This window comes from Mytilus edulis, chromosome 12, assembly GCF_963676685.1.
Source record: "Mytilus edulis chromosome 12, xbMytEdul2.2, whole genome shotgun sequence".
NCBI classification, from domain to species: Eukaryota; Metazoa; Mollusca; class Bivalvia; order Mytilida; family Mytilidae; genus Mytilus; species Mytilus edulis.
Window position 1 is genome coordinate 20,647,182 of NC_092355.1, and position 23,031 is coordinate 20,670,212.

The 23,031-nt window shown below is 31.7% G+C and overlaps 1 protein-coding gene across 1 annotated transcript; it reads right to left on the reverse strand.

The window, feature by feature from the left end:
* Positions 1-248: 248 nt before the first annotated feature.
* On the reverse strand, positions 249-18,446 carry LOC139497501 (uncharacterized). The gene is made up of 6 exons (XM_071285730.1): positions 18,362-18,446; positions 11,793-12,029; positions 9,582-9,920; positions 5,473-5,715; positions 3,425-3,595; positions 249-487 (listed from the first exon to the last, which is right to left on the reverse strand). Exons 1-6 carry the CDS (start codon positions 18,444-18,446, stop codon positions 249-251), a joined length of 1,314 nt encoding a protein of 437 aa, XP_071141831.1.
* Positions 18,447-23,031: the final 4,585 nt, after the last annotated feature.

Consider the following 23,031-nt stretch of genomic DNA (forward strand, 5'->3'; position numbering starts at 1 on the left):
TTAAATTAAAATTCATGAATACCTTTAATCTGTACTCCTTCGTGTGTCCGAAGGAAAAACCTTGGAGTTATTAGGGACGACATTAAAAGTTCAAGTTAGGATAACAAAAAAATCAAATAGTTTTTTCACTGACCCCTTACAACTAGGAGAGAAGAAAGAAAATGCAAGACAATTACCGATTGATAAATCAAAAAATTGACAGATGCTTGGTATATGATTATCATTTGAAAACATCAGGTTGACTTTAATTACATTTCACAAATAAATTTTCTCTTCCCGTAACAGTACACATCGTACAAGTCTAATGCACCTTTAGACATAACAGCCCCACAATTTGCTACCTTATTAGGATGATTGAAATCAATGTTGTTAGGTTGGCCTGGCTGGAAATTAAAATAACCAGATATCTTTGTTTTGGTGACCCATTTCCATTCTCCTTCCTTTGTCTCGTCGGATGCTCCAACGTAAAGTGAGCGTAAATCGTGATCTAAAATAAAAGAAATGTTTTTATCCCATTCAACATAAATTCTTAGTATATACTGTTAAGCAATGAATGGTCTCTTTTAACAAGGACTCAATAAAACAACTGCTTTTGCTCAATTTCAGCAAAAGCACAATACTATAGTTTTGAACTGAAATCCAATCGAATGCGAATCGAAATTTCTAATCGCGTTCACACATTCCTTAGAAATGCGTTTTCGTAAATGCGAATTAGTAAATTCAATACAATTGGTATTAAATTGTGGTATGGAAACTTTATAAATTAAAATTCGAATAGATTATAATTAATCGATAATAGATATAATTAATAATGCGAATTAAAAGTAAACATCGTTCAGACCGTAAAGCGAAATTGACACGCATGGCAATTCGTATTAAAATGTACAATGAGGCGTATAACGTTTCAAATGCGAATTAAACTAATTCAAATTTGTTAATGCGAATCGAATTCGAATTATGTGTAAACGCAGAATGAAGCTTGCGATATTCTATATCATGGAAGAACATATTTGACTTATAATTCAACATAAAAAAAGATAACAGGAATGAGCATGAATCAGAAAACAACGGAATTAAACAAGTTTATCGAAATAGACAATGTGTTGTCCTTTAATTTGGTCTATCATTGCTGGATCACATTTCTAGATTTTGAGACTTATTTGTAAAATTACTTAAGATGAAAGTTCCGTCAACATTTAAAATCACTATGGTGTTATTCAGGGCTCAATTTAGAACACAAAGGATATTGGGTGAATTTGCATAAATCAGCAATTCCATAAACAGAAGGAAGATAACAATGGCTAAATCAAAATGTGTATGTATAAAAGGACAGACGGCAATAAAACTGTGCGATGTGGTAACAAAGTCGGATACTGTGGATTCATTATTATCCTTCGGGTACCAATTTTCGTGGATTTTTTGTTAACCACAAAAATTGGTACCCACGAAAATAAATAAATCCACAGTAAAAGCTATATGTACAACGTAGTGAGCGTACCTCTGGAACCCATTTACAATCTTTGCATAAATTATAGTCTCAAATCATTAATATAAAATATAAAAATTTTAAACGGATCATTATGTGTAAAAACATATTCATACAAGTTTGGTGTTCAGAATTTATTATTTATGAAATTCAATGTAGATAACAAAAGAATGTTTCAATGCCACAGAACTTAAACTTTGCACCATTTAACACTCGAGAAAAAAAAAACACTGGTATCCCTGACGAAAACACATACAGACATAAAATTATATTTACATGTCAGTGCTATTAAACATTTCCTCACTAAATGACTTGATGGAAAAATTATATGGTGAATAATTACAACTAGAGGCTCTAAAGAACCTGTGTCGCTCACCTGTATTTACTGTGGTTTTGTTAATCATTTGTAAAAGGGTCAAAATCATAATCAATAGTTATAGATATCTTGATAAAGACCAAGACCAAGTTTGGTTTAATTTGGCCCAGGAGTTAGAGGCACAAGATTTTTGAAAAAAAATCACAAAAAATGCAGAAAATGCCTTTTATGGACAATAACTCTTATAAGATGTCAATTGACGATTTTGGTAATGGTGACATATTTTGTAAATATTACTTTGCTGAATATTATTGCTATTAACAGTTTATCTAAAAGTATTTTCAAAATATCAAAAAACAGCAAAATTTTCTTCAAATTACCAAAATCAGAACAGCAGCCCAAAAACGGGTTATCTGATTTGTAATTAGATTATTTAATGGGTAGGTAGTTCGAAACCTGATGAACATTTTTATGTAAAATCAGATTTGCTCTTAATTCTTTAGTTGTGGACGCCACCACGAGTTGGTTGACCGTTATGGATTAACCGTTTCACAAATGATATCGGATATGTACCTTACATCGTAATTACAATCCCATTCCCTTTCATTAATGTGACCTACCGAATTAGACCATTTACCGGATTTGTAATAACATGAGCAACACGACGGATGCCACATGTTGATCAGGATCTACTTACCCTTCCGGAGCACCTGCGATCACCCCTAGTTTTTGGTGGGGTTCGTTTTGCTTATTCTTTACTTTTTTATGTTGTGTCATGTCTATTTTTTGTCTGTTTGTCTTTTTCATTTTTAGCCATGGCGTTGTCAGTTTATTTTCGTTTTATGGGTTTGACTGTCCCTTTGGTATCTTTCGTTCCTCCTTTTAAGCAAAAAACTGTAGTTTACCTATATATTATATTTCTAGTCATGTAGGCCATGTTGGTCGGATGGTGGGGTATTAGGACACAGTTTTTAAACAAGATACTTTAATAATGAGTTTTGCCAAGTTCGGTAAAATTTGTCTCATAATTTTCAGAGGAGAAGATTTTTGTAAAAGATAACAACAAAGGCCGACACTGAAAATTGTAAAGAATTTACTTTTAAGAGGTTAATTAAAAATTTTGGTCGTGTTGACCTATTATTAGATCCTACTTTGCTGAACATTATTGCTGATTACAGTTTATCTCTATCTATAACAGTATTCAAGATAATAACCCCAAAAAAGAACATTTCATTTTATTCCATTTAGTTTCAGAGATAAAACCCAAAATCTGCATTTCACACCTATGTTCTACTTTCAACCATTTTGGCCATGTTGGTTGATAGGCGCAGTATCGGACAGATTTTTAAAATAGATACCCTTATGATGATTGTGGCCAAGTGATAAAAAAATTCCCGTAGTTTCAGAGGAAAAGTGTTCGTAAAAATTTACGACGACGGCCTACACGGACGCTACATGTATGTGATGAGAAAATTAAACTTGGCCCTTCGGGCCAGGCGAGGAAAAAATTAGAAAGCTGGGTGGACCTTTAAAAAATTGTATCTGGTAGGTTAGGTTAAAGTACATCATTGTAAAATGACTTGTACCTAAATCAAATGATATAAGCAATTATCCAAACTTACAGTAAGTTTGTAAGAACTCTTTGGTTTCGTTGACCTTTAGTTCAGAATCTAGGACGAGTAAGTGGCTATTCTTGTTTTCACAATATGTTCTTGCTTCAAACCAATCCAAATCAATAGCACTAAACAGCATGCATAGTCCGTTATAATAAACAAAGTCCCAACCATTACATTCTGTAAAACAAAATATCACATACTCATCAGTACATTACATCCATTGTCATTCCTTTGTATTAAAGGCTTGCCAATAAGTCGATGTAAACAAAGGCAACAGTAGTATACCGTTATTCGAAACTCATAAATTGACTGAGAAAAATAAATCCGGGTTACAAATTAAAACTGAGAGAAACGCATCAAATATAAGAGGAGAACAACGAAACAACAGAAACACAACATTAAAATGTAAAGTTTTGAAAATAAATTTAAACTGTCATGACATGTTTTTGCTATGATGTTATGTGTATACTAGAGATAGATAAGGTGTATGTTTATCATGTGACTATTCTAGACCAAGCTTATAATTTTGTACGCAACACGCGCGTTTATTCTCAATACAAATTAACTTTGGCACACAAATCAATTAGGAGGTCAAATTAATAAGGAAATTGAATAATATTGAAAACAAAGTTGCAATAAATATATGCCAAATCAGGATAAGTTTATATATGTCTGGTAGTAGAAAACCTTAAAAATTCGACAACCTCAAGGATTTATAAACAGTAGAATTGTAAACAACAGTTGCATTCGTCCAAATCACTTGTTTTAGGTTTACATTTAGCAAGAACGACCAAAGCTGAAATATTAGAAGTTGACGAATATATAAGACTAAAAAAAAATTGAAGAGCTATATTTAACTAATAACCAGATTCTGATGGCATCTCTGAGGTCATCAAGGTTGTTAAAAGAAATCATGTTAGAACAATTAACAAATGAAAAATTGATTATATTACATGCCAAAGGCAACCCCATTTTATGAAAAAAATAGAAATAAACAAACTATCGGTTGTAACATGTGTAACATGTCTGTGGATAAAAATAAAGCCAGTGTCATTTTGATCAGGTGAATAAAGAAATAAATTGATGCAAATGGATCAATTTTGAATGGATGTCGTTCCCTTTAGTCTATATCTAAGTTCGGTGGATAAATGTAAACTGGCATTCAACATGTTCATTTTTTCTGCTTAATTTTACGTACTATATAAAACAGATAGACAAAGCCTTTGTTTATCTTGTTATAACAAAAACCTCATCAAAGATATCAGGCTTATAATTTTATACGCGTCATGCGCGTTTCCTCTCAATAAGAGTTCTCATTGGCGCACGAATAAATTAGAAGGTCAATTTAATTAGGAAAGCCAGTGTTATTATGATTATAGAAATAAATTGATGCAAATGGATAAAATAGAAGCAGAGATCTTGTTTTTTTTCACTACATTATAGGCAAAAGAATAAAATGATAAAAGATAGTAACCAGCACACATGATTCTGTCACTGATTTCAAATGTAAACTGAGTTATGGACACATTTTCGATTATCTAATTTTATCAATTTTGCAAAAAAGTGACAATGAGGATGTACACTTACAGGGCTTTTGTTGAGAAATTGACAAAGACGTTCAAGCAGGCATGTTCTTCACTTGACGCCATATAATATAAGGTTCACCAAATAGAGGATTGTTAATATGTATCTTATATTTCCTAAAAATATCGGATGGAGGTCCTAAGACAGTACATAAAGAGGTTTTGAGAACAAATTAAAATTCTTAACATATAATGTAGAAGAAAGCGGATTCAAATGTTAACGAAATAAGCTTTCTTCGTTCAAAATAGCAGGGTGGTTTTTTTCATACTCATTGAAATGAAAGAAAAGAATAGAAATCATTATTAATTTGAAGCGTCCGAATGGAAATTTCACTGTAAACATGTTTGGGATTTTTTCTTTACCAATTTTAAAATACCTGTGACATGAAGATAGTTGTAATCATTGGTCGGGTCAAAATCCATTAAAATAAACTGAAACGATTTGCCGGTTTTTATTCAAAAGATACATACCGTCTTGTGGTTGTTTGATAAATGTCCGTACAGTTGAAATCAGTTTTGAGTTTGGTGTTAACGTGGATAATCCGAAACATGTGTTTTCGTAAATGAAAACAGCTCTACATTTAGGGTTTCCTGTACATATTACCGAACATTCCATCAATGAGGCTAATGGCTGTATGAAAAGATATAATTGTGTGCTCGATGGGTTCCATTGTTTTGAGGGAAACAGTTCCTTAAATATCCACTGAGTATAACCTAAAAATAATATTAGCATTAATAATGTTCGATTTGCAATTGGAATTGATTAAAATAAGAAAAATAGGAAGATATGGACCACACAGAAAATTATGTGCTTCAGGTAACATCTCCATCTAAATCAGGGTGTGAAAGTAGAGTTGTTTTATGTTACCGACGCCATAAAAATTAGGGTCGACAGGGATAAACTATGGTCGGTCGGTTTACAGCAAATACGGATTTTGTGACCTCAATGTTATATCAACAAATACATGCAAAAAACATTGCTAGGTCAAAAGATTAGGACATTGTCTTCAGTAAAAAAAATCATCATAGATACCAGGATTGAAATCTTATATTTGCTTTAAACACGCGTTTCGTCTACAAAAGACTCATCAATGACGCTCGATTCAAAAAATGTATAAAAGTCAAACGAAGTACGAAGTTCAAGAGCATTGAGGACCAAAAATTCAAAACGTTTTGCAAAATACGGCTAAGGTAATCTATTCCTGTGGTAGAAAAGCCTGAGTATTTCAAAAACTTAAAGTTTTGTTTACAGTTAATTATAATTATGAACATTAAGAGACAAGTGTTGACACAATGCGTCAATCATTAAATCCTCTTAATTCTACAAGTATAATGATAAAGATATGCCAACACCATGAATTAAACAATTATGACATAAGACAATCAACTTCTCCTTTTCTTTTAATTAGTTTACGAACGATACACAAGAGAACATATAATCAAAACTACTCATGAACTAGTAACCAGTAACAAGTAACTAACAACATCAAATCGTACGAAAGAAGGCATTTCAAAAAATAATTCGGTCAGACTATCGTTACACATTAACAATATGAATAATTTGATATTTCCTCAAAATATTCAATTTACAAAATATTTCTTTTTTTTCTTTTCTTACGGATAAGACAATATATTTTATTCATAACCGAAAACGAATCCCTCTGCACAGAAAACGACACAGTAGGTCCCTATCGAAATCATGATCACTTTGCGGTCAATTCTTTTTAAACGAACATGAATATTAAAAAACATAATAGCTCAATTTTTATTTTTTTTTGCTTGATTTATAGAACAAGCATGGTGTGTTTTATAAGTTCTACTATAGAAAGTTAAGTGTAACGACTATAACTCGTCGTTTCATAACCCTAAGGACTATGGGTAATTTCATTGTTCGTACTCCAAAGCGAAAACTTAATTGTTTATAGACAGTTTTTTTTATCAAATTACACCGTTTTGGTGCACCCTTTTGAAAATCTAATAAGTTATCGAAGGTACAAGGATTATAATTTAGAACGCCAGATGCGCTTTTCGTCTACATAAGACTCATCAGTGACGCTCATATCACAATATTTATAAAGCCAAACAAGTACAAAGTTGAATAGCATTGAGGATCCAAATTCCCAAAAGGTGTGCCAAATACGGCTAAGGTAATCCATGCCGGGGATAAGAAAATCCTTAGTTTTTCGAATAATTCAAAGTTTTGTAAACAGGAAATTTATAAAAATGACCACATTTTTGATATTCATGTCAACATCGAAATGTTGACTACTGGGCTGGTGATACCCTCGTGGACGAAACGTCCACCAGAAGTGGTAACGACCCAGTGGTGTGAATAGTTATCAAAGGTACTAAGATTATAATTTAGTACGCCAGACGCGCGTTTCGTCTACATAAGACTCATCATTGACGCTCATATCAAAATATTTATTTACAAGTACAAAGTTAAAGAGAATTGAGGATCCAAAATTCCCATAAAGTTGTGCCAAATACTCTTACCCAGAATACACTATATGCTGCAACGGCGAATTATGAACGAGACCGTCCTACAACTGTTGGAGAAGAATCCTATAGAAAGGTCTTTTTTAACTGTTATCAATGTTGGTTCACAGGTAATTTGAAAGTAGTTAACGACAAAAGAAGGTCTCGAACAATATATATTATTAGAAAGTGTATCAATCTAAAGTATGGTTCTTGGCGAGAGTATCGTTGAATAATACTTGATGATAAGAGTATATTTTTCAAAAGCTTCCGGACTAAAGTATCGTAAAATAACAATTTGAAATTTGTTATAGAAGAGGAGTTACTGTTTTCTACAAGAAAATATATAAAACAAAAAACTTTTAAAAAGAAAAATATCAAAAATACTAAACTCCGAGGAAAATTCAATCGGAAAGTCCCTAATCACATTGCAAAATCAAATGACAAAACACATCAAAAACGAATGGACAACAACTGTCATATTCCTGACTTGGTACAAGCATTTTTAAATGTAGAAAATGGTGGATTGAACCTGGTTTCATAACGCTAAACCTCTCACTTTGATGACAGTCGCATCAAATTCCGTTATTTTTACAACGATGAGTGAACGAAACAGACATAATCGGTAAAATAGTCAAAATATGGTTACAGCAGTCACGACTGTGTTACAATCTCAAGACAAACAAACATATACAAAAAACACAAAAAGCATCTATCAAATTAAAAAACACATTCGCGTGTTGGGCGTCAGAAATACAAACGTCACAAAAAAGAAATTTTGTCGTTCAATGTCTATACAAAACAATTTTAATTTCACATGGAGATTGTTGTATGCAGGGTTATAAAATCAAAAGTTATGTTAGAATTAATTACAGAAACAGACCGAGATTAAAAATTATCTAGCAGTTCTTTAGAATTTTTAAGAATCCATATATGGTTAATACTACTCTACGCGAATGAAATAATTTTGTCGTTTGTCTTTCAAAGTATTATCAAATTTATAATTAACAATAACATAATGCCATATTATAGAACAATAACATAATGCCGGGATCTTTAAAAGTACAGTCACGTTATAAGAAACAAGGAAACACAAAAAGTCGCATATACAAAACACACCAACAAAAACGAAAGATATTACTAACACATTGACGGGATGTATAAGTACCGAGCTACGTCAAATAGATATCATATAAAACAGACCAAACAGTAAAAGTTTTAAATTCATAATATTCAACGCTACTTTAACGCACGAATTTCATGAATTACGATGCATTTTATTTTTCGTCACCATAGTATAATAAATAATAATCAGAGCATGTAATTACGACAACTTATACTTGATAAGATCTGGGCAACGTTTTTTAAAGATATAAAGACAACACGCCCTATTTAATCTTCAAATTGAATTTGAGTGATTGAAATAAATCCTTATAGGCCTTGTTTCATGTTAAAGTTAGCGGGTTTAAATGCAACAAAATAATTGGTACATAACGTGAAATCATATACTAGTAAAACAGATCTTTGAGTTTTGATTACTGAATTAAATATGAACAGGGTATTTTTGTGTTTCATTGATGTCATACATTATTAGAGTTATTTTTACGTAATTTTCAGATTTGCCTACTCGGACTTCATTTCACAAACTTAAGCAAATGGCCGTCGGCGATTATACTTGAAACTCCTTAAAGTTACTATAATACTAGTAGACAATTACAAACACATTTGTATGAATAGCTTTGTTTATAAGATACAATAACAAAAGGCATAAGACATTTGCTATACTATAAACATTTTTATTATGAGACCAGCTTAGGTCCACCTCCTGTGCAGGAGTTTCTCGTTACGTTGAAGACCCACCAGTGGCCTTCGGCTATTATCTACTATGTGGTTAGGTTGTTGTCTCTTTGAAATATTCTCCATTTCCATCCTCAATTTTAACATCGTACCAAATGCCAATTATGAAAATGTATTTTTTGTCCTGGCAAATTGATACCTCAAACACACTGAATATCATTAGCTGTGATAGAAACAAGCTTCTAAGAAGAAGCATTACAACTCAAAACCTTGATATTGAATAATTATTTTGTAAGCTAAAATACCTGTTGTTTGGTCATGGAAATCAAAGCTGGTACTAACATTATTTTCAAGTATTTTGTATTCGCTAAGTGTGGTTCCAAGAGTTGTTGGCTTAGGTTCATATGTATTAACTGTATTTCCAGTAACTTCAGTTCCGTAGACCTCTACTTCACACAATGTCAAAGGATAATGGTGATAATCATCTTTCTTATATACTGTCAAATATTTTCCCGACAGACCGTCATTACAGTTTATGTTCATTTCAGTAGGTGCCTGTCCAATTTGCTTATAGCATAGACAATACTGACTACTCCAATCAGATGTATTATGTATTCTTATTTCAAAGTCGCTGTGTCGTTCAGCTGAAATACAATTTACATCATTTATGATTTATCATGTTTACTAGTACTTGTTTTCATATCTGAGACAATTGTGGAAACTGAATCATTACATATCGTACCACTTGTAACACTTTTAAAATATTGACAATATAACCTTTACCTGAATCAAAACCTTTCCGGCGCACAAGTAATTACTCAGATTGAGATTGAAAATATTCTCACTGTTCCGACGTAATTGTTATAACCTGATTTACATGTTGAAAGTTCATCTTAACTTTTCTGAATGTGTTTTAAGTTTTGAAATGAATTATCAACCTTCTGGAGCAATTGTCATCACTGTGATTTAATGTTGTTATATATGCTCACCTTACTGTAGCCCTTGATAAGTGTATCACTAATTTGCAATTTGTACCATGTGTATGTGTATGCATTTAATCATTGAACATATTTTGTCAAAAAAAAGTACACCATTGAAAACATTCGTTATCAATAAAACTTTATAATTTCATCATTTCAATAACCACTGGACGTAAAGCAACCAACAATCAGTCAATAAATTCTGATGAAATGTGAATCAACATCACGAATTGGTCGATCGTTATCAGGTCCTTATCCCACAACTGCCTTTAGATATAAATCTCTCGGTGTTTAACTGTCTTATACCAATTGGTCGTATAACTAAGTTTGACTAGAGTGCAATACTAAGGAGTAGTTGCTTGCTAAAATGTAAGTACTGTGTGTCAATACATATATTAATAAATTAAAGTCATAAGAAACGAGTGACCGGTGAAAAAAAATGTTCTTCCAATTCTTGAACCAATGCATACAAACATCATAAACTTAGTCTTCTGTGCACGAATTTATCATTTTTTTCGTGTAAATTCCGTATAATCGTCAATTTTTTTTTTCAATCGGTCAGTGTTATTGTGAAAATATGGCAGGAAGTTAAAGTTCGTGTTTTGAAGCCGAAGTTTAACGATTGTCACCTGTTTGTCAACAATCGACAAAAAAACAACAAAAAAGCATGGAAATTGAGCACGTGTTTAACATGTAAATTCAGATAATAGTTTATTTTAAGGACATCAATGCGTATTGCGATCACCGGATTTTTACGAGATGGGTTACAATGAGGTCACTTTACATACGGAAAATAAGTCGGGGGAATTGCTTCCTGGAAGGAAGCACTTAAAATAAAGTAAACTTCTTCTAAATATGAATAAATTAAAGAATTTTCTTCAGAAAAAGTATATGTACATAAGTTTTATAATGAAAACTATCCATTGAGTTATAAAAAAACATATACATTATTTTTTTTAATTTGAGGTTTCTTATGACTTTAATAAATGTATTTACATTTTAAATATTTATGTAATTAATATTTCCTAAGCGACAAAAAATGGATGTCAATAGAGACAAACACGCTTATAATCTGTATTCTTTCCTCGAGTTTATCAAGGATTTAAAATAAAAGTATATGCAGTGGTACATGCAGACAACAAACAGGTCGGCAATTATTAACATATACAAAACAAAATCAAACAAAGAAAAATAGAATAATAAAAGAAAATGGTAAAGACATGGACAAAGGAGGACGATAAAAATAATAAATTCAAAACACAAAGGAAAAATAAATTACGACGAAAATACAGTCAATTGTCTAAAAATTTCTTCGGAGATAACACAATACTAAGGAACACGAGCCTTATATCAGGTGCTTTGATCACTTGCATGAGCTGCCTTGCTCTAAATGTTGCTGATCATCATAGTAAAATCAAAGGAAAACAGTTTTCGGGGATTGTCACATACGAACTAAAAAGGAATAAAAGTGTATTCAACATAGAAAAAGTTTTCTTTAACTGTGGAACAGATTAAAAATTATAACCATAGACTCACGACAGCAATCTGTTCTTGCATAGATGTGAACGCTTTTAATAGTATACATATTTCCAAAATCTACTGTCCACCATTTAACAGGATCTGTATCAGTAGTGTAAGTACAGTCACCATTAGTTGGAACCTGATTTCTCTTTCCATCATTAGCATTCCTTGGTCCAAATCTTGAAACGGTATTTTTCAGTGTTGATACTTGTGTTGCGTTTTTGTTTACGGCAATGTTCAAAGAATCATTTCCTGAAATTATAGAGCAAGTGTCATTTGTACTTGACATTGCAAATTATACTAATACTACTAACACTAAGGCTCAAACTCTCTAACTAGATTTATAAGTCTTATTAGATGCCGGATAGTGATTATAACTATATACTAAACTAGTGAAATTTTCTAATCAGTACAGCAACCGATAACAGAGTGTTGAAAGGCAGAAAGTGTATGTACTTTGGTGTCTATTTTGTCGTTATTTAAAAAGTGAAGTACTTTCTTCTACGTATGTGTATAATATTTTTTTGTTCTTCGTGTATGCTTTGATGGTAAAATGATCGAAAATAAAACAGGGAGTTTTAATATTTGAAATAAACTATTCATGCCAGGAATCTCTCTATCTACCTTTCTGATCGTATGTTAAGGGCATCCGATACAGTTTCTCGATAAAATGTCATTTTCTTAATTTTTAAATATGTTGTAGGCCTTGGCGAGTTATAAAATAAAACACAAAATAAAACATAGGTCACCGTGCTCGTTTTCGAGAAAATTGAGGCTGAAAATTGGGGATTTGTGCAATTTTGCAAAAAAGTTAAACAATGTTATAAAATTTTTGGAGCAAATATTCTTTGTCGTAAATTATTAAGATCGGGTTCAATTTGAAGCAGCTGTGATAAGTGACAATAAGGAAAAAAATAAATCCCTACACGAATGACTATACAATTTTTCAAGCTTTGCTTGACATTACGAACCAGATGCTTAAAGTGGGATTTTTTTAATAAAAAAAATAAAGAAATAAAGTGTTTCTGAAAATGTCATTTTTATCAATTTTCTGCATGAACTGCATTTTGTCATGCTTTCTCCAAATCAGAAATAAAAAATATATGTCACCGTGCTGGATTGTATGATAAACGCGATTTATCCTAAAAATTGCGTCCCCCTTTGTAACCTCAACGTTAGCGCTAAAGTGCACGACGTCGCTGGCAGACTTTTTCGACGTAATCGTTGCAAATTACCGGCGACATTTTTCAGATGCATACATATTGCTTGTAAAGAGCTAACTAAAAATTGGTAATATTGTTTTCGGGAATAAAATCATGTGAATCATAAATACATCTCTTTGTGTGTGGTCTAAGTGAGAAACATCCCAAGAAAAGTGATTACGGACTGTTGATAATTTTTACGGCTTTTAAAATTAAAGACTCGGCAATTTAAAACTTGACACACAGGTTACATGTACTGTACACACTCGTGCATTAATTTATGTATTAATTTATAGCACATGTTGACCTCTAGATGGTGTTTATATTTGTTTTTGTTTTGTTTGGTTTGGTTGGCTGCTATTTCATTACAATACTCCTTTAAATCCTTCTATTCACGTTTTAATCACTTTTTAGAATTTCACATTTATTCATAAAATTAAACTTTTATTCTGGTCAAAGATTACAATTGAATAAAATTGGGAGGCTCCTAAATATTTTTAAGTTCACAGTTTTTATAGTTGACTATGCGGTATGGGCATTGCTCATTGTTGAAGACCGTACGATGACCTATAGTTGTTAATTTCTGTGGCATGTTTGTCTCCTGTTGAGAGTTGTCTCATTGGAAATTATACCATATCTTCTTTTTGATGTTGTCAGAAAACAAAAACAAAATCTTATCAAGGAATATGCTAAAGGATGCTTTTGTCCAGAGAGAAAAACTATATAAATATAGATCATATTTTGAAATTTTTGGATTTCGCAAAAGCGATTGAATTAATAGCGAGAGGATTACCTATGCGTAATTTCATTGGTAAATAACTATATATATTTTCACCAAAGCGCGACGCATTGCGGGGTACATAAAATATCGCACGTTCATTCCTCTGTCTGTCCTTTCGGTCCTTATGATTAACTAGATTTTTCAAGTGTACAATTCTTGCCTTTCTATTAAAATGATATCGTATGGACACGTTCGAAAATCAGTGCTTATCAACTATTCTTTAAAAGAGTTATGCCATTTGGAAATATTAATTATATTGGAAATTTCATTGTATTTGCTGTCATTCCATCATTTCTCTTAATATATTTGTAAAAAAAATTAAAAAAAAAAAAAACAACTGCGCTACGAGCGCATGAAACGCCCGTCGTCTTATGAAAAAAACCCAACATAATACATGTTTTTGAAATAACACGGGGCTTGTACAGGAAGTCATGCTAAGTATATCCTGACTCATTTGTTATTCTTGCTCAAAAGGAAGTTGATAATTATACATTTGTATACATTTTTATACCATAAAACGTATAAAAATATTGTTGGCTATTGCCTTTTGAATTATCCACGGAGTTCAGTATTTTTTGTCGTTTTACTTTTTGTTAGATAAAATACGTGTTACGTGGAGGTAATAGGAATTTTATTAAAGTTGTATCATTGTTGATATTAGCGGAATGCCATTATTTATCTAACATAAATAAATTGTTCAGTTAGGAAGTTTACTTCTTCTTGTACCTAAATTTTCGGTATTAGTTTTAAAATATCATTGTTGGTTTTCTGTGCTGTAAAACAATGACAGAAAATCGGAGCCGGACTAAATTGTGGATGATGAATGATAATAAAAATGTCCTATGCTTGAACAGAATATTTTTTTCGATCAATTTGGGAATCAGAATATGTTTTCAAGACAAATACTACTTGTAGTCCAAATAATTATGACAGTAAGGAAGGGTATATTAAATTTTTGCTTTGACGGCCCGCCTTCCTGTAACGCATGAAAGAAAAATAATATAATAGCCTTTCAAGACGTTTTGACTAGTAAAATACCATACCTCCTCCAACCTTTTGAAGTGCAATGATCGTTCCATAAATATTTTCCATCTGAATTTATTATTTTATCTTAGACAAAAACTATATCATATGTAGGACAAAAGTCCTGAACATGCATGAAATATTTGCCACTGGACGTTAAGCAAACAACATTCAATCAATTTATTGGACATAGTCTTGGTATAAAGCAGGGGCCGTGTCAATGAAAGTATCCTAGGATATGTCCTAAGATATGTCTTAGGACGTTATTTATGATGGTCTTAGGACGTGTCTGAGACATGTCTTAGGATGTAAAACAAAGCTGTCTTAGGACAGTCCTAACTACGATGGTCCTAGGACCATTCTAACACATTTTTTTAATTGAAAAAATATGTTGAGATTGCTATGACATAGATTTAATGGTATTTTAGTATCTATATGTATAAGAGAGGGAGGAGGACTTTTATATGGAAAACAATTAACGCAAAATAAAAGTTTAAGATTTAGTATTTAGTTTTAGATAATAAATAACGTTGTTTAATAATATGATAAAAGATATATAAATGAATTTAATACGAAAACAAAAGTAAATAGTCACGAAACTTTGTTAAATGCGATATTCGTTCTACAATTTTAGTCGATGAACTAGTTTTGTCCTTAGGTCCACTCGATTTTATTACATGTATCGAATGAGGATTAGTTAAAAAAAAAAAAAGTCATATTTTCCCCATTTTTGAATTAATATTGCACCGTTTTTAGTGTAGTCGGAAAAATGTTGCTTTAATGCTTATATGTTTTAGGCTTCAAAAAAGGCAGCACGAAATAATCTAATGTAATACAATTAAATCTTTAACAAAAATTAAAAAAAATATTTGTTGTATTAATTTAATTCTCATAACAGTATGATTGTTTAATATTGTATATGTATTTTTGGTATTGAGTTTATGCCATATTTGTTGTTTTTATTACGTTTTAGGACATTGTAACCTTTAGGACTATCCTAAGACACCTATTTGTATGTCCTAACTTTAGGACCAAATTTAGGACATATCTTATTTTAGGAGACTTTCGTTAACCTGACTTAGGACTAAGACGTGTCCTAAGACCATCCTAAGACATGTCCTAGTCCTAGGACAGCTTCGTTGACACGGCCCCTGGAATTTAAGATAGCGCCTTCCTCATATTAAAATTATATTAGTAACATCAAAAGGGTCAGTAATCTTAAGATTGCTAACTATATTTGTTGAAGATCTCACAGAAACAGTAATGTGTTTTATTTCTTATGATTTTATTAGACTGTTATCCTTTTAGAATCAAATGCACTAATATAATGGTGTAGAAGTTAGCATGCGGGAGAAACAGAAATTGGAGCATCGGAAAATCATATTACGTTTCTTATTACGGATAATTACACGCATTACGTCCCGCAAAAAGTGACGTTTTGCGGGAATTCAAACGCTTAACGTCGCGCCAAGAGTTAACTCCCTTGAAACTGTATCGGATGCCCTTAAATCTGAATGTTTTTTACTTTGTCTTCTTACTGTATATACATGAGCTGCATCGGATAAAAAATGCAAATGAATATTAATATTGTTGTTAAATAAAGGCAACTCCAGAACAACGCTGTTCAATAGTCATAAATCGATTAAGAGAAAACAAATCCGTTTAACAAATTAAAACCGAAGGAAACACGTCTACTATAAGAGGAAAACAACGGAACAACATAAACACCGACCAGCAAAAAAAAAACAAACGCCAACATATATAAAAAAAACAGACCACTTGATAACAACTGTCATATTCCTGAATTGGTACAGGTTATTTAAGATACAATGTTGGGTTGAAACTGGTTTTATGGCTACCTTAACTCCCGCTTATATGGCAATGTTAAAATAATTGATATCGAGTTGAAAAAAATCTTGATAAGAATGATGTAGCTGTTGTAAAACTTGAGTTGTTTTAGGAACCCTTCAAATAGACCAAATTCATCTTTTTGTTTCGTTACAAAATCAATCTTATCAATGTACATGTACAGGTGCACTTGCATAAGGTCGATTTCTAACTGATGCAGCTCATATGTTGTTTGTTTGTTTGATTTTGTATTCCTTTATTCTAGTACATAACGATTAGACATAGAACGACCAAGAGATTGACATATTGAATTAATACATGTTTTTTGTTAAAGACTGTTTGTTGCTTTCTAGAGGAATGTTTGATATATTTGGCGTTGGGTTAGTATTGACATCATACATTTCAATTTCATTATAGATATCATCATGTATCAGCCATTCACGTCTCCTGAACTTATTGATGCGTTGTCGCAACACGACGGGTGCCACACACGGAGCAGGATCTGCTTATTTTTCCGGAGCACCTGGGGGGGGGGGGGTGTTCGTGTTGCTTAGTCTTTTGTTTTCTAAGTTGTGTCTTGTGTACTATTATTTTCTGTTTGTCTTTTTCAGCAATGGCCGTGTCAGTTTTTTTTTATCTATGAGTTTGACTGTCCCTCTGGTATCTTTCGCCCCACTTTTCAGCTTTCTACTACATTCACTTATGTAGTGTAGTTGTGATATACACATATAACTAGATGAAAAGATTCGGTAGTCACCTGTAGTTTTTTATTACTGAATAAACTACTTTATACTTATTCGCACTCACCTTGATGATGTGCGCTTTGAATTTGTTTTCACTATTTAATTCTGATGAGATTTTAACAGATGTCAAATAAGCGAGTGTAAGATTAAAAAAAACATTAACTGAAATGCAATCTTTACACCTTTACATATCTGAATGAATTTTTATCCAAACTTATTATGAATTACAAAGGAACACTCTTTGCTTGATTCTTCGTAAAGATACATTCGGTTACATTTAAATAAGAGTGATTTAAGAAGATTCCTATCTAGTATAAGGTTTACAAAACTTTGATAAACAAGTTTTCACTTATTCCTGATCAAATTAGGAATAGCTAATTTGTTGTTTATATGAACTGTTTTGTTGACTGCATTAAGGTTCATAGCAGACATGAGAGGAATCAAAATAATACTTTCATTATAAAGGTAACTTTAAGCCGAAAGTGTAAATGGTTCACTCTAGTGAAGAAACATACGATAAACAAAGCATTATATGATCAATTAATTTGAGATATTCTTATCGAAGCTTACCCTGCAGGGTGCTTAAAATCGTCCATATTGAATTGTTTGTGTTTACAACAAAATCTTTTTAATTTGACTTGCTGTGTGATTAATAGTAAAAGACTCCACTCGATTGTTATTATATTACCGCAGACGTACATTTATGCTGATTTTCTAGCTATGTATGATGCCGTTATAATATACAATTAGTGCTACTTAAGATATTGGGGGTAATTAGGCAATGGTAAACGTGAATTAATAAACTTCAAGTTTTAACTGATGCCACCATGATTTTGTTAAAAAAGAATGACGAACGATAGCAAAGGAACAGTCAAACTCATAGATCGAAAATAAACTGACAACGCCATGGCTAACAAAGACAAAGACATATAGACACATAATAGTACACAAAACACACTAGAAAACTAAAGTCTAAGCAACACGAACCTAACCAAAACCTTGGGATGATCTCAGGTGCTCCAGATGGGTAAGCAGATTCTTCTCCACATGTGGCACCCGTCGTGCTGCTCATGTTATTGCAAATCCGGTAAATAGTATATTTCGTTAGGTCTGAATATCTGAATATCTCCGGATTTAACTGAACATTCTCAACACGACAGATACTCAAATTGGAACAGAAAATGTGGACCGTCCTTTCAAAAGTAATGAATTTACTTTTGTCCAATCTTATTGCTGTTTTGTTATGTGGAGTTAAATACCTTTTTGCCTTTTTTTCTCCTGCTGTAGTACTAAACACAAATATGCATGATATTGGCATCGTAGATATCGACCTAATGCAAACGAATATCAATACTCCTGGTAACCCATTTTGGTATGAGAAAAAAAAATTACTGACGAAAAGTCTGGAACAGTTTAAAATTAGAGTTGCAATAAGAACCTTACCAAACATACCAAACTTTATTTTTTATTTCGTTTTAAGTGCAAGTCTTTGTAAGAATCAGGCAATTTAGGTAAACATCCAAAACATGATCAGAAAAAACCCACCGAGCTAATCATGCTATTTAATACTAACCATCATCCTGAGTTAAAAAAAATTGGTCTTTCGTTTGTGTGTGTCTGGTAATATCAAATAACTTGGTTAGAAAATTGGTTAGAATGATAGCAAATTACAGAGTTATCTCCCCTTATTTGTTAATTTCTAGTGCATTTTAACCAAATTGTATCTTCTATTACCAGAACAGAAAACGGAAATTAATGTTATTTTTGTGCATAACTACTTCTTAAGAACTGAAATCAATGTCAAATTGGGTGGGTTTTTTTTGGTCATGTTTTCACCACTGCCTGATTGTTAGGCAGACTGGCACTTTAATGCAAAGAAATCAGAGTCTGATTCGGGTATATGTATACGTCCACTAGCATGAGGTATATTTCTATCCGGGGCAGGTTATATATGGATAAATAAATAATGCATTGATAAGATATGTGTAATTCTATGAATTGGGAAGTTATAAGAAATGCCATAATCCAAAATATCTTAATATGCACAGCAATAAAGAGGTCACAAGGAGAAGGAACATTTATTCTTTTCCAATTCAGTTTTCTATGATTAAAATAATTTTGATATATTTACTTACCAAATACTGATTGTAAAGAATTAATAAGAAGTACGTAAAACACACTATAGAGTATTTCCATCCGTACTTTAAAGCACATAATTGTAGTGTTACAAATACATATATCGATATTGGACACTTATATAACGTTATCCACTACAGCCAATAAAATAAAATTGAGAATGGAAATGGGGAATGTGTCAAAGAGACAACAACCCGCCCAAATAAAAAACAACAGCAGAGGGTCACCAACAGGTCTTCAATGTAGCGAGAAATTCCCGCACCCGGAGGCGTCCTTCAGCTGGCCCCTAAACAAATATATACTAGTCCAGTGATAATGAACGCCATACTAATTTCCAAATTGTACACAAGAAACTAAAATTAAAATAATACAAGACTAACAAAGGCCAGAGGCTCCTGACTTGGGACAGGCGCAAAAATGCGGCGGGGTTAAACATGTTTGTGAGCCAATGCATGAGTTATGTGTAATATAATATTCCAATAACAGGAAGGGATTACGGAAATGCATATTAATTCAGTAAATTGTTTTAAATCCTTCAAGAAGGAAATGCTAGTGGCATTTTTCTGGTGTTACATACGTGAAATGTTTCGTCGAAGAAAACATAATAGAGATGTTTAAACAACTCATTGAAAGTTATATCAACAAACTGAAGATAAATATAATTTAGCTATTGTGAAATAAGTTGTACCAGATTGCAGATATAAATTGACTATTAAAAATATTATATTGTTTAAAGATAATTATCTTATAATAATAAAAAGTGTTTTCCTGTTCAGCACATGTCTCTCATTTGTTGTAAGCTGACTTTTAACAGTTTGTTTCGCTTGAAGAATAATTCTGAATTGTAGTAGGTTTGCACTTTAATGAGAGTAAGCTTTATATTTTTTTAGAATATATGCAATGTTCACGATGCCTAACATTAAATGTAGTTTTATTGGAACAATACAAATGTAGTTTTAATGAAACAATACAAATGAAGTTTTAATGGAACAATACAAATGTAGTTTTAATGGAACAATACAAATGTAGTTTTATTGGAACAATACAAATGTAGTTTTAATGGAACAATACAAAGGTAGTTTTAATGGAACAATACAAAAGTAGTTTTAATGGAACAATACAAAGGTAGTTTTAATGGAACAATACAAATGTAGTTTTAATGAAACAATACAAATGAAGTTTTAATGACACAATACAAATGAAGTTTTAATGGCACAATACAAATGTAGTTTTAATGGAACAATACAAATGTAGTTTTAATGGAACAATACAAATGTAGTTTTAATGGAACAATACAAATGAAGTTTTAATGACACAATACAAATGTAGTTTTAATGGAACAATACAAAGGTAGTTTTAATGGAACAATACAAATGAAGTTTTAATGACACAATACAAATGTAGTTTTAATGGAACAATACAAAGGTAGTTTTAATGACACAATACAAATGAAGTTTTAATGACACAATACAAATGTAGTTTTAATGGAACAATACAAATGTAGTTTTAATGGAACAATACAAATGAAGTTTTAATGACACAATACAAATGAAGTTTTAATGGAACAATACAAATGTAAGTTTAATACAACAACACAAAATTTAATTAAATAAACTGGTTGGACCCTGACTAGAATTAATATAGAACGCAAAACAATACAAAAATGTAATTTACCAATACTCAGTAGTTCTACTAACTAACATAATTACAACTTAAAAATGAAAACTTTGCTAACATTTAAATTCAATACACTATCACATAGGGTTGGTCACACAATCTCGATTAACATGCTGTTTGCCAATTCTAATACTGTTCAAAACCTGTTTAATTTGAGCTGACCCATAACCAACTTTTACATGTTAAAAATGGCAACTGAGAAAGACGACAAAACCTCATTACCATCCATGATCCATGATCAATGAAACATGAAATAATGTCAAGTTCAGTTGACTGAAACTATTTAATATATATAGTATAGTTACTACATTTCTTAATAATTATAGAAAAAAAGTAAATGTCTTTTTTTTTTCAGTCACTGAACAATGCAAATGAGATAAAATTATCAGACAAATAACAAAAGAAATGCTTGGAGTATCTGTAAAATATTTAGAACTATCAAGCTCCTTAACCCTCTTCAATATATAAGTCCATACTTAATTTACGATTTCCCTATATCTAGCAAATGACAGGCGAAATATACCACCGGAATAAAACAAACAATGGGCTTTGTTCATTTTTGAAGGCCGTACGATGACCTATTGTTGTTAATTTCTGTGTAATTTTGGTCTCTTGAGGAGAGTTGTCTCATTGGCAATTATACCACATCTTCTTTTTCATAATGACTTGGTAAATAACGAAAACCTACCAACAATAGAACATAAACACAATATAGAGATCATAGAAAACAAAAGACTGAGCAACACGAACCTCCCAATAACGTGGGGTGCTCCCGAAGGGTAAGCATATTCTACAATCTGCGACATTTTTTCGCGGGCGAAAACATGTATTTGGTTAGTGTCTGTTTAATAAATGTCAATTCTTAAGACGTCAAAGAAGAAAAAAAAAACATTTTCATTTCTTTTATGATAATGTTAAGAAAAGATAAACTTACATCAAGACATGATAATACTATTGAAGATGTAACATGTTGTATACCTAGTTGATTATAATAACTACCGAATCAATTTTTACGTTTATCATCCAAATGCGTTCGTTAACTATAAAGTTCAAAGATTAATACTACCGGCACACTGTTCGAGCATATGTATTTCACTCATAATTACTAGATCCTACAGATTTTATTCTTCCTAAGAAAATAAAATGTTCCAAAAGGGATAGTTAACTCATAAGTCGAACTGCCAACGTCATGATAAAAAATTAAAGGATGACTTCAGGTTTTAAGAAGAGCAAGCAGATCCTTCTTCTTTTGTGGCACCTGTTGGGTTGCGAATTTAAGTACAAAACCTTTTCAAATCGGTACATTATGTTCGAGAAAAAAGGCGGGAGTGTGATTACGACATTTTGATCAAATTTGTCGTGATTTGTAAAAAACGATTTTCAATTATTGTCAACCAAATTGTGATAAGGTCTTTTAAAATTTTGGAAAGGATTACACCAAATTAAAAACTTGAAACCCTTTGTTTCACTGCTTCTCTGTCAGCAACAACCCTATATTAAGCAAATCATGATAGCGGTTGAAAAACTTAAGTTTTGTATCATATAGGAGATATATACTTAACCGAGCCCAATTGTCAATTTTTGAATGCCAAACAAGAAATGCGACAAACAACTGTATTAGTGTTACCTTCTGTTGCAGTTCGACAATGTTGATGAAAAATATGCGTTCAAATATTTCTGCGAGAGAACATCATCTTTATCGTATTTAACGGAACATAAAGTCAAAATATAATGCAAGCTTTTTCTCAATGTTTATTAATTTTTAAAGTTGACGGTGGGCACTTCTTCATTTTTCTGTAAGAAAATTCATGCATATGATATACTTTCAACAATTACATAAAAAA

Bases quoted from the DNA above. Each gene is read 5' to 3' on its own strand.
- LOC139497501 (XM_071285730.1), bottom strand. From the start codon at position 18,446: ATGAGCAGCACGACGGGTGCCACATGTGGAGAAGAATCTGCTTACCCA. The intron at 12,030-18,361 runs GTTCGTGTTGCT...CTATAATTTCAG, and splicing joins CATCCCAAGGTTTTGGTTAG to GAAATGATTCTTTGAACATT. The intron at 488-3,424 runs GTAAGTTTGGAT...CTTTTATTTTAG, and splicing joins AGAGTTCTTACAAACTTACT to ATCACGATTTACGCTCACTT.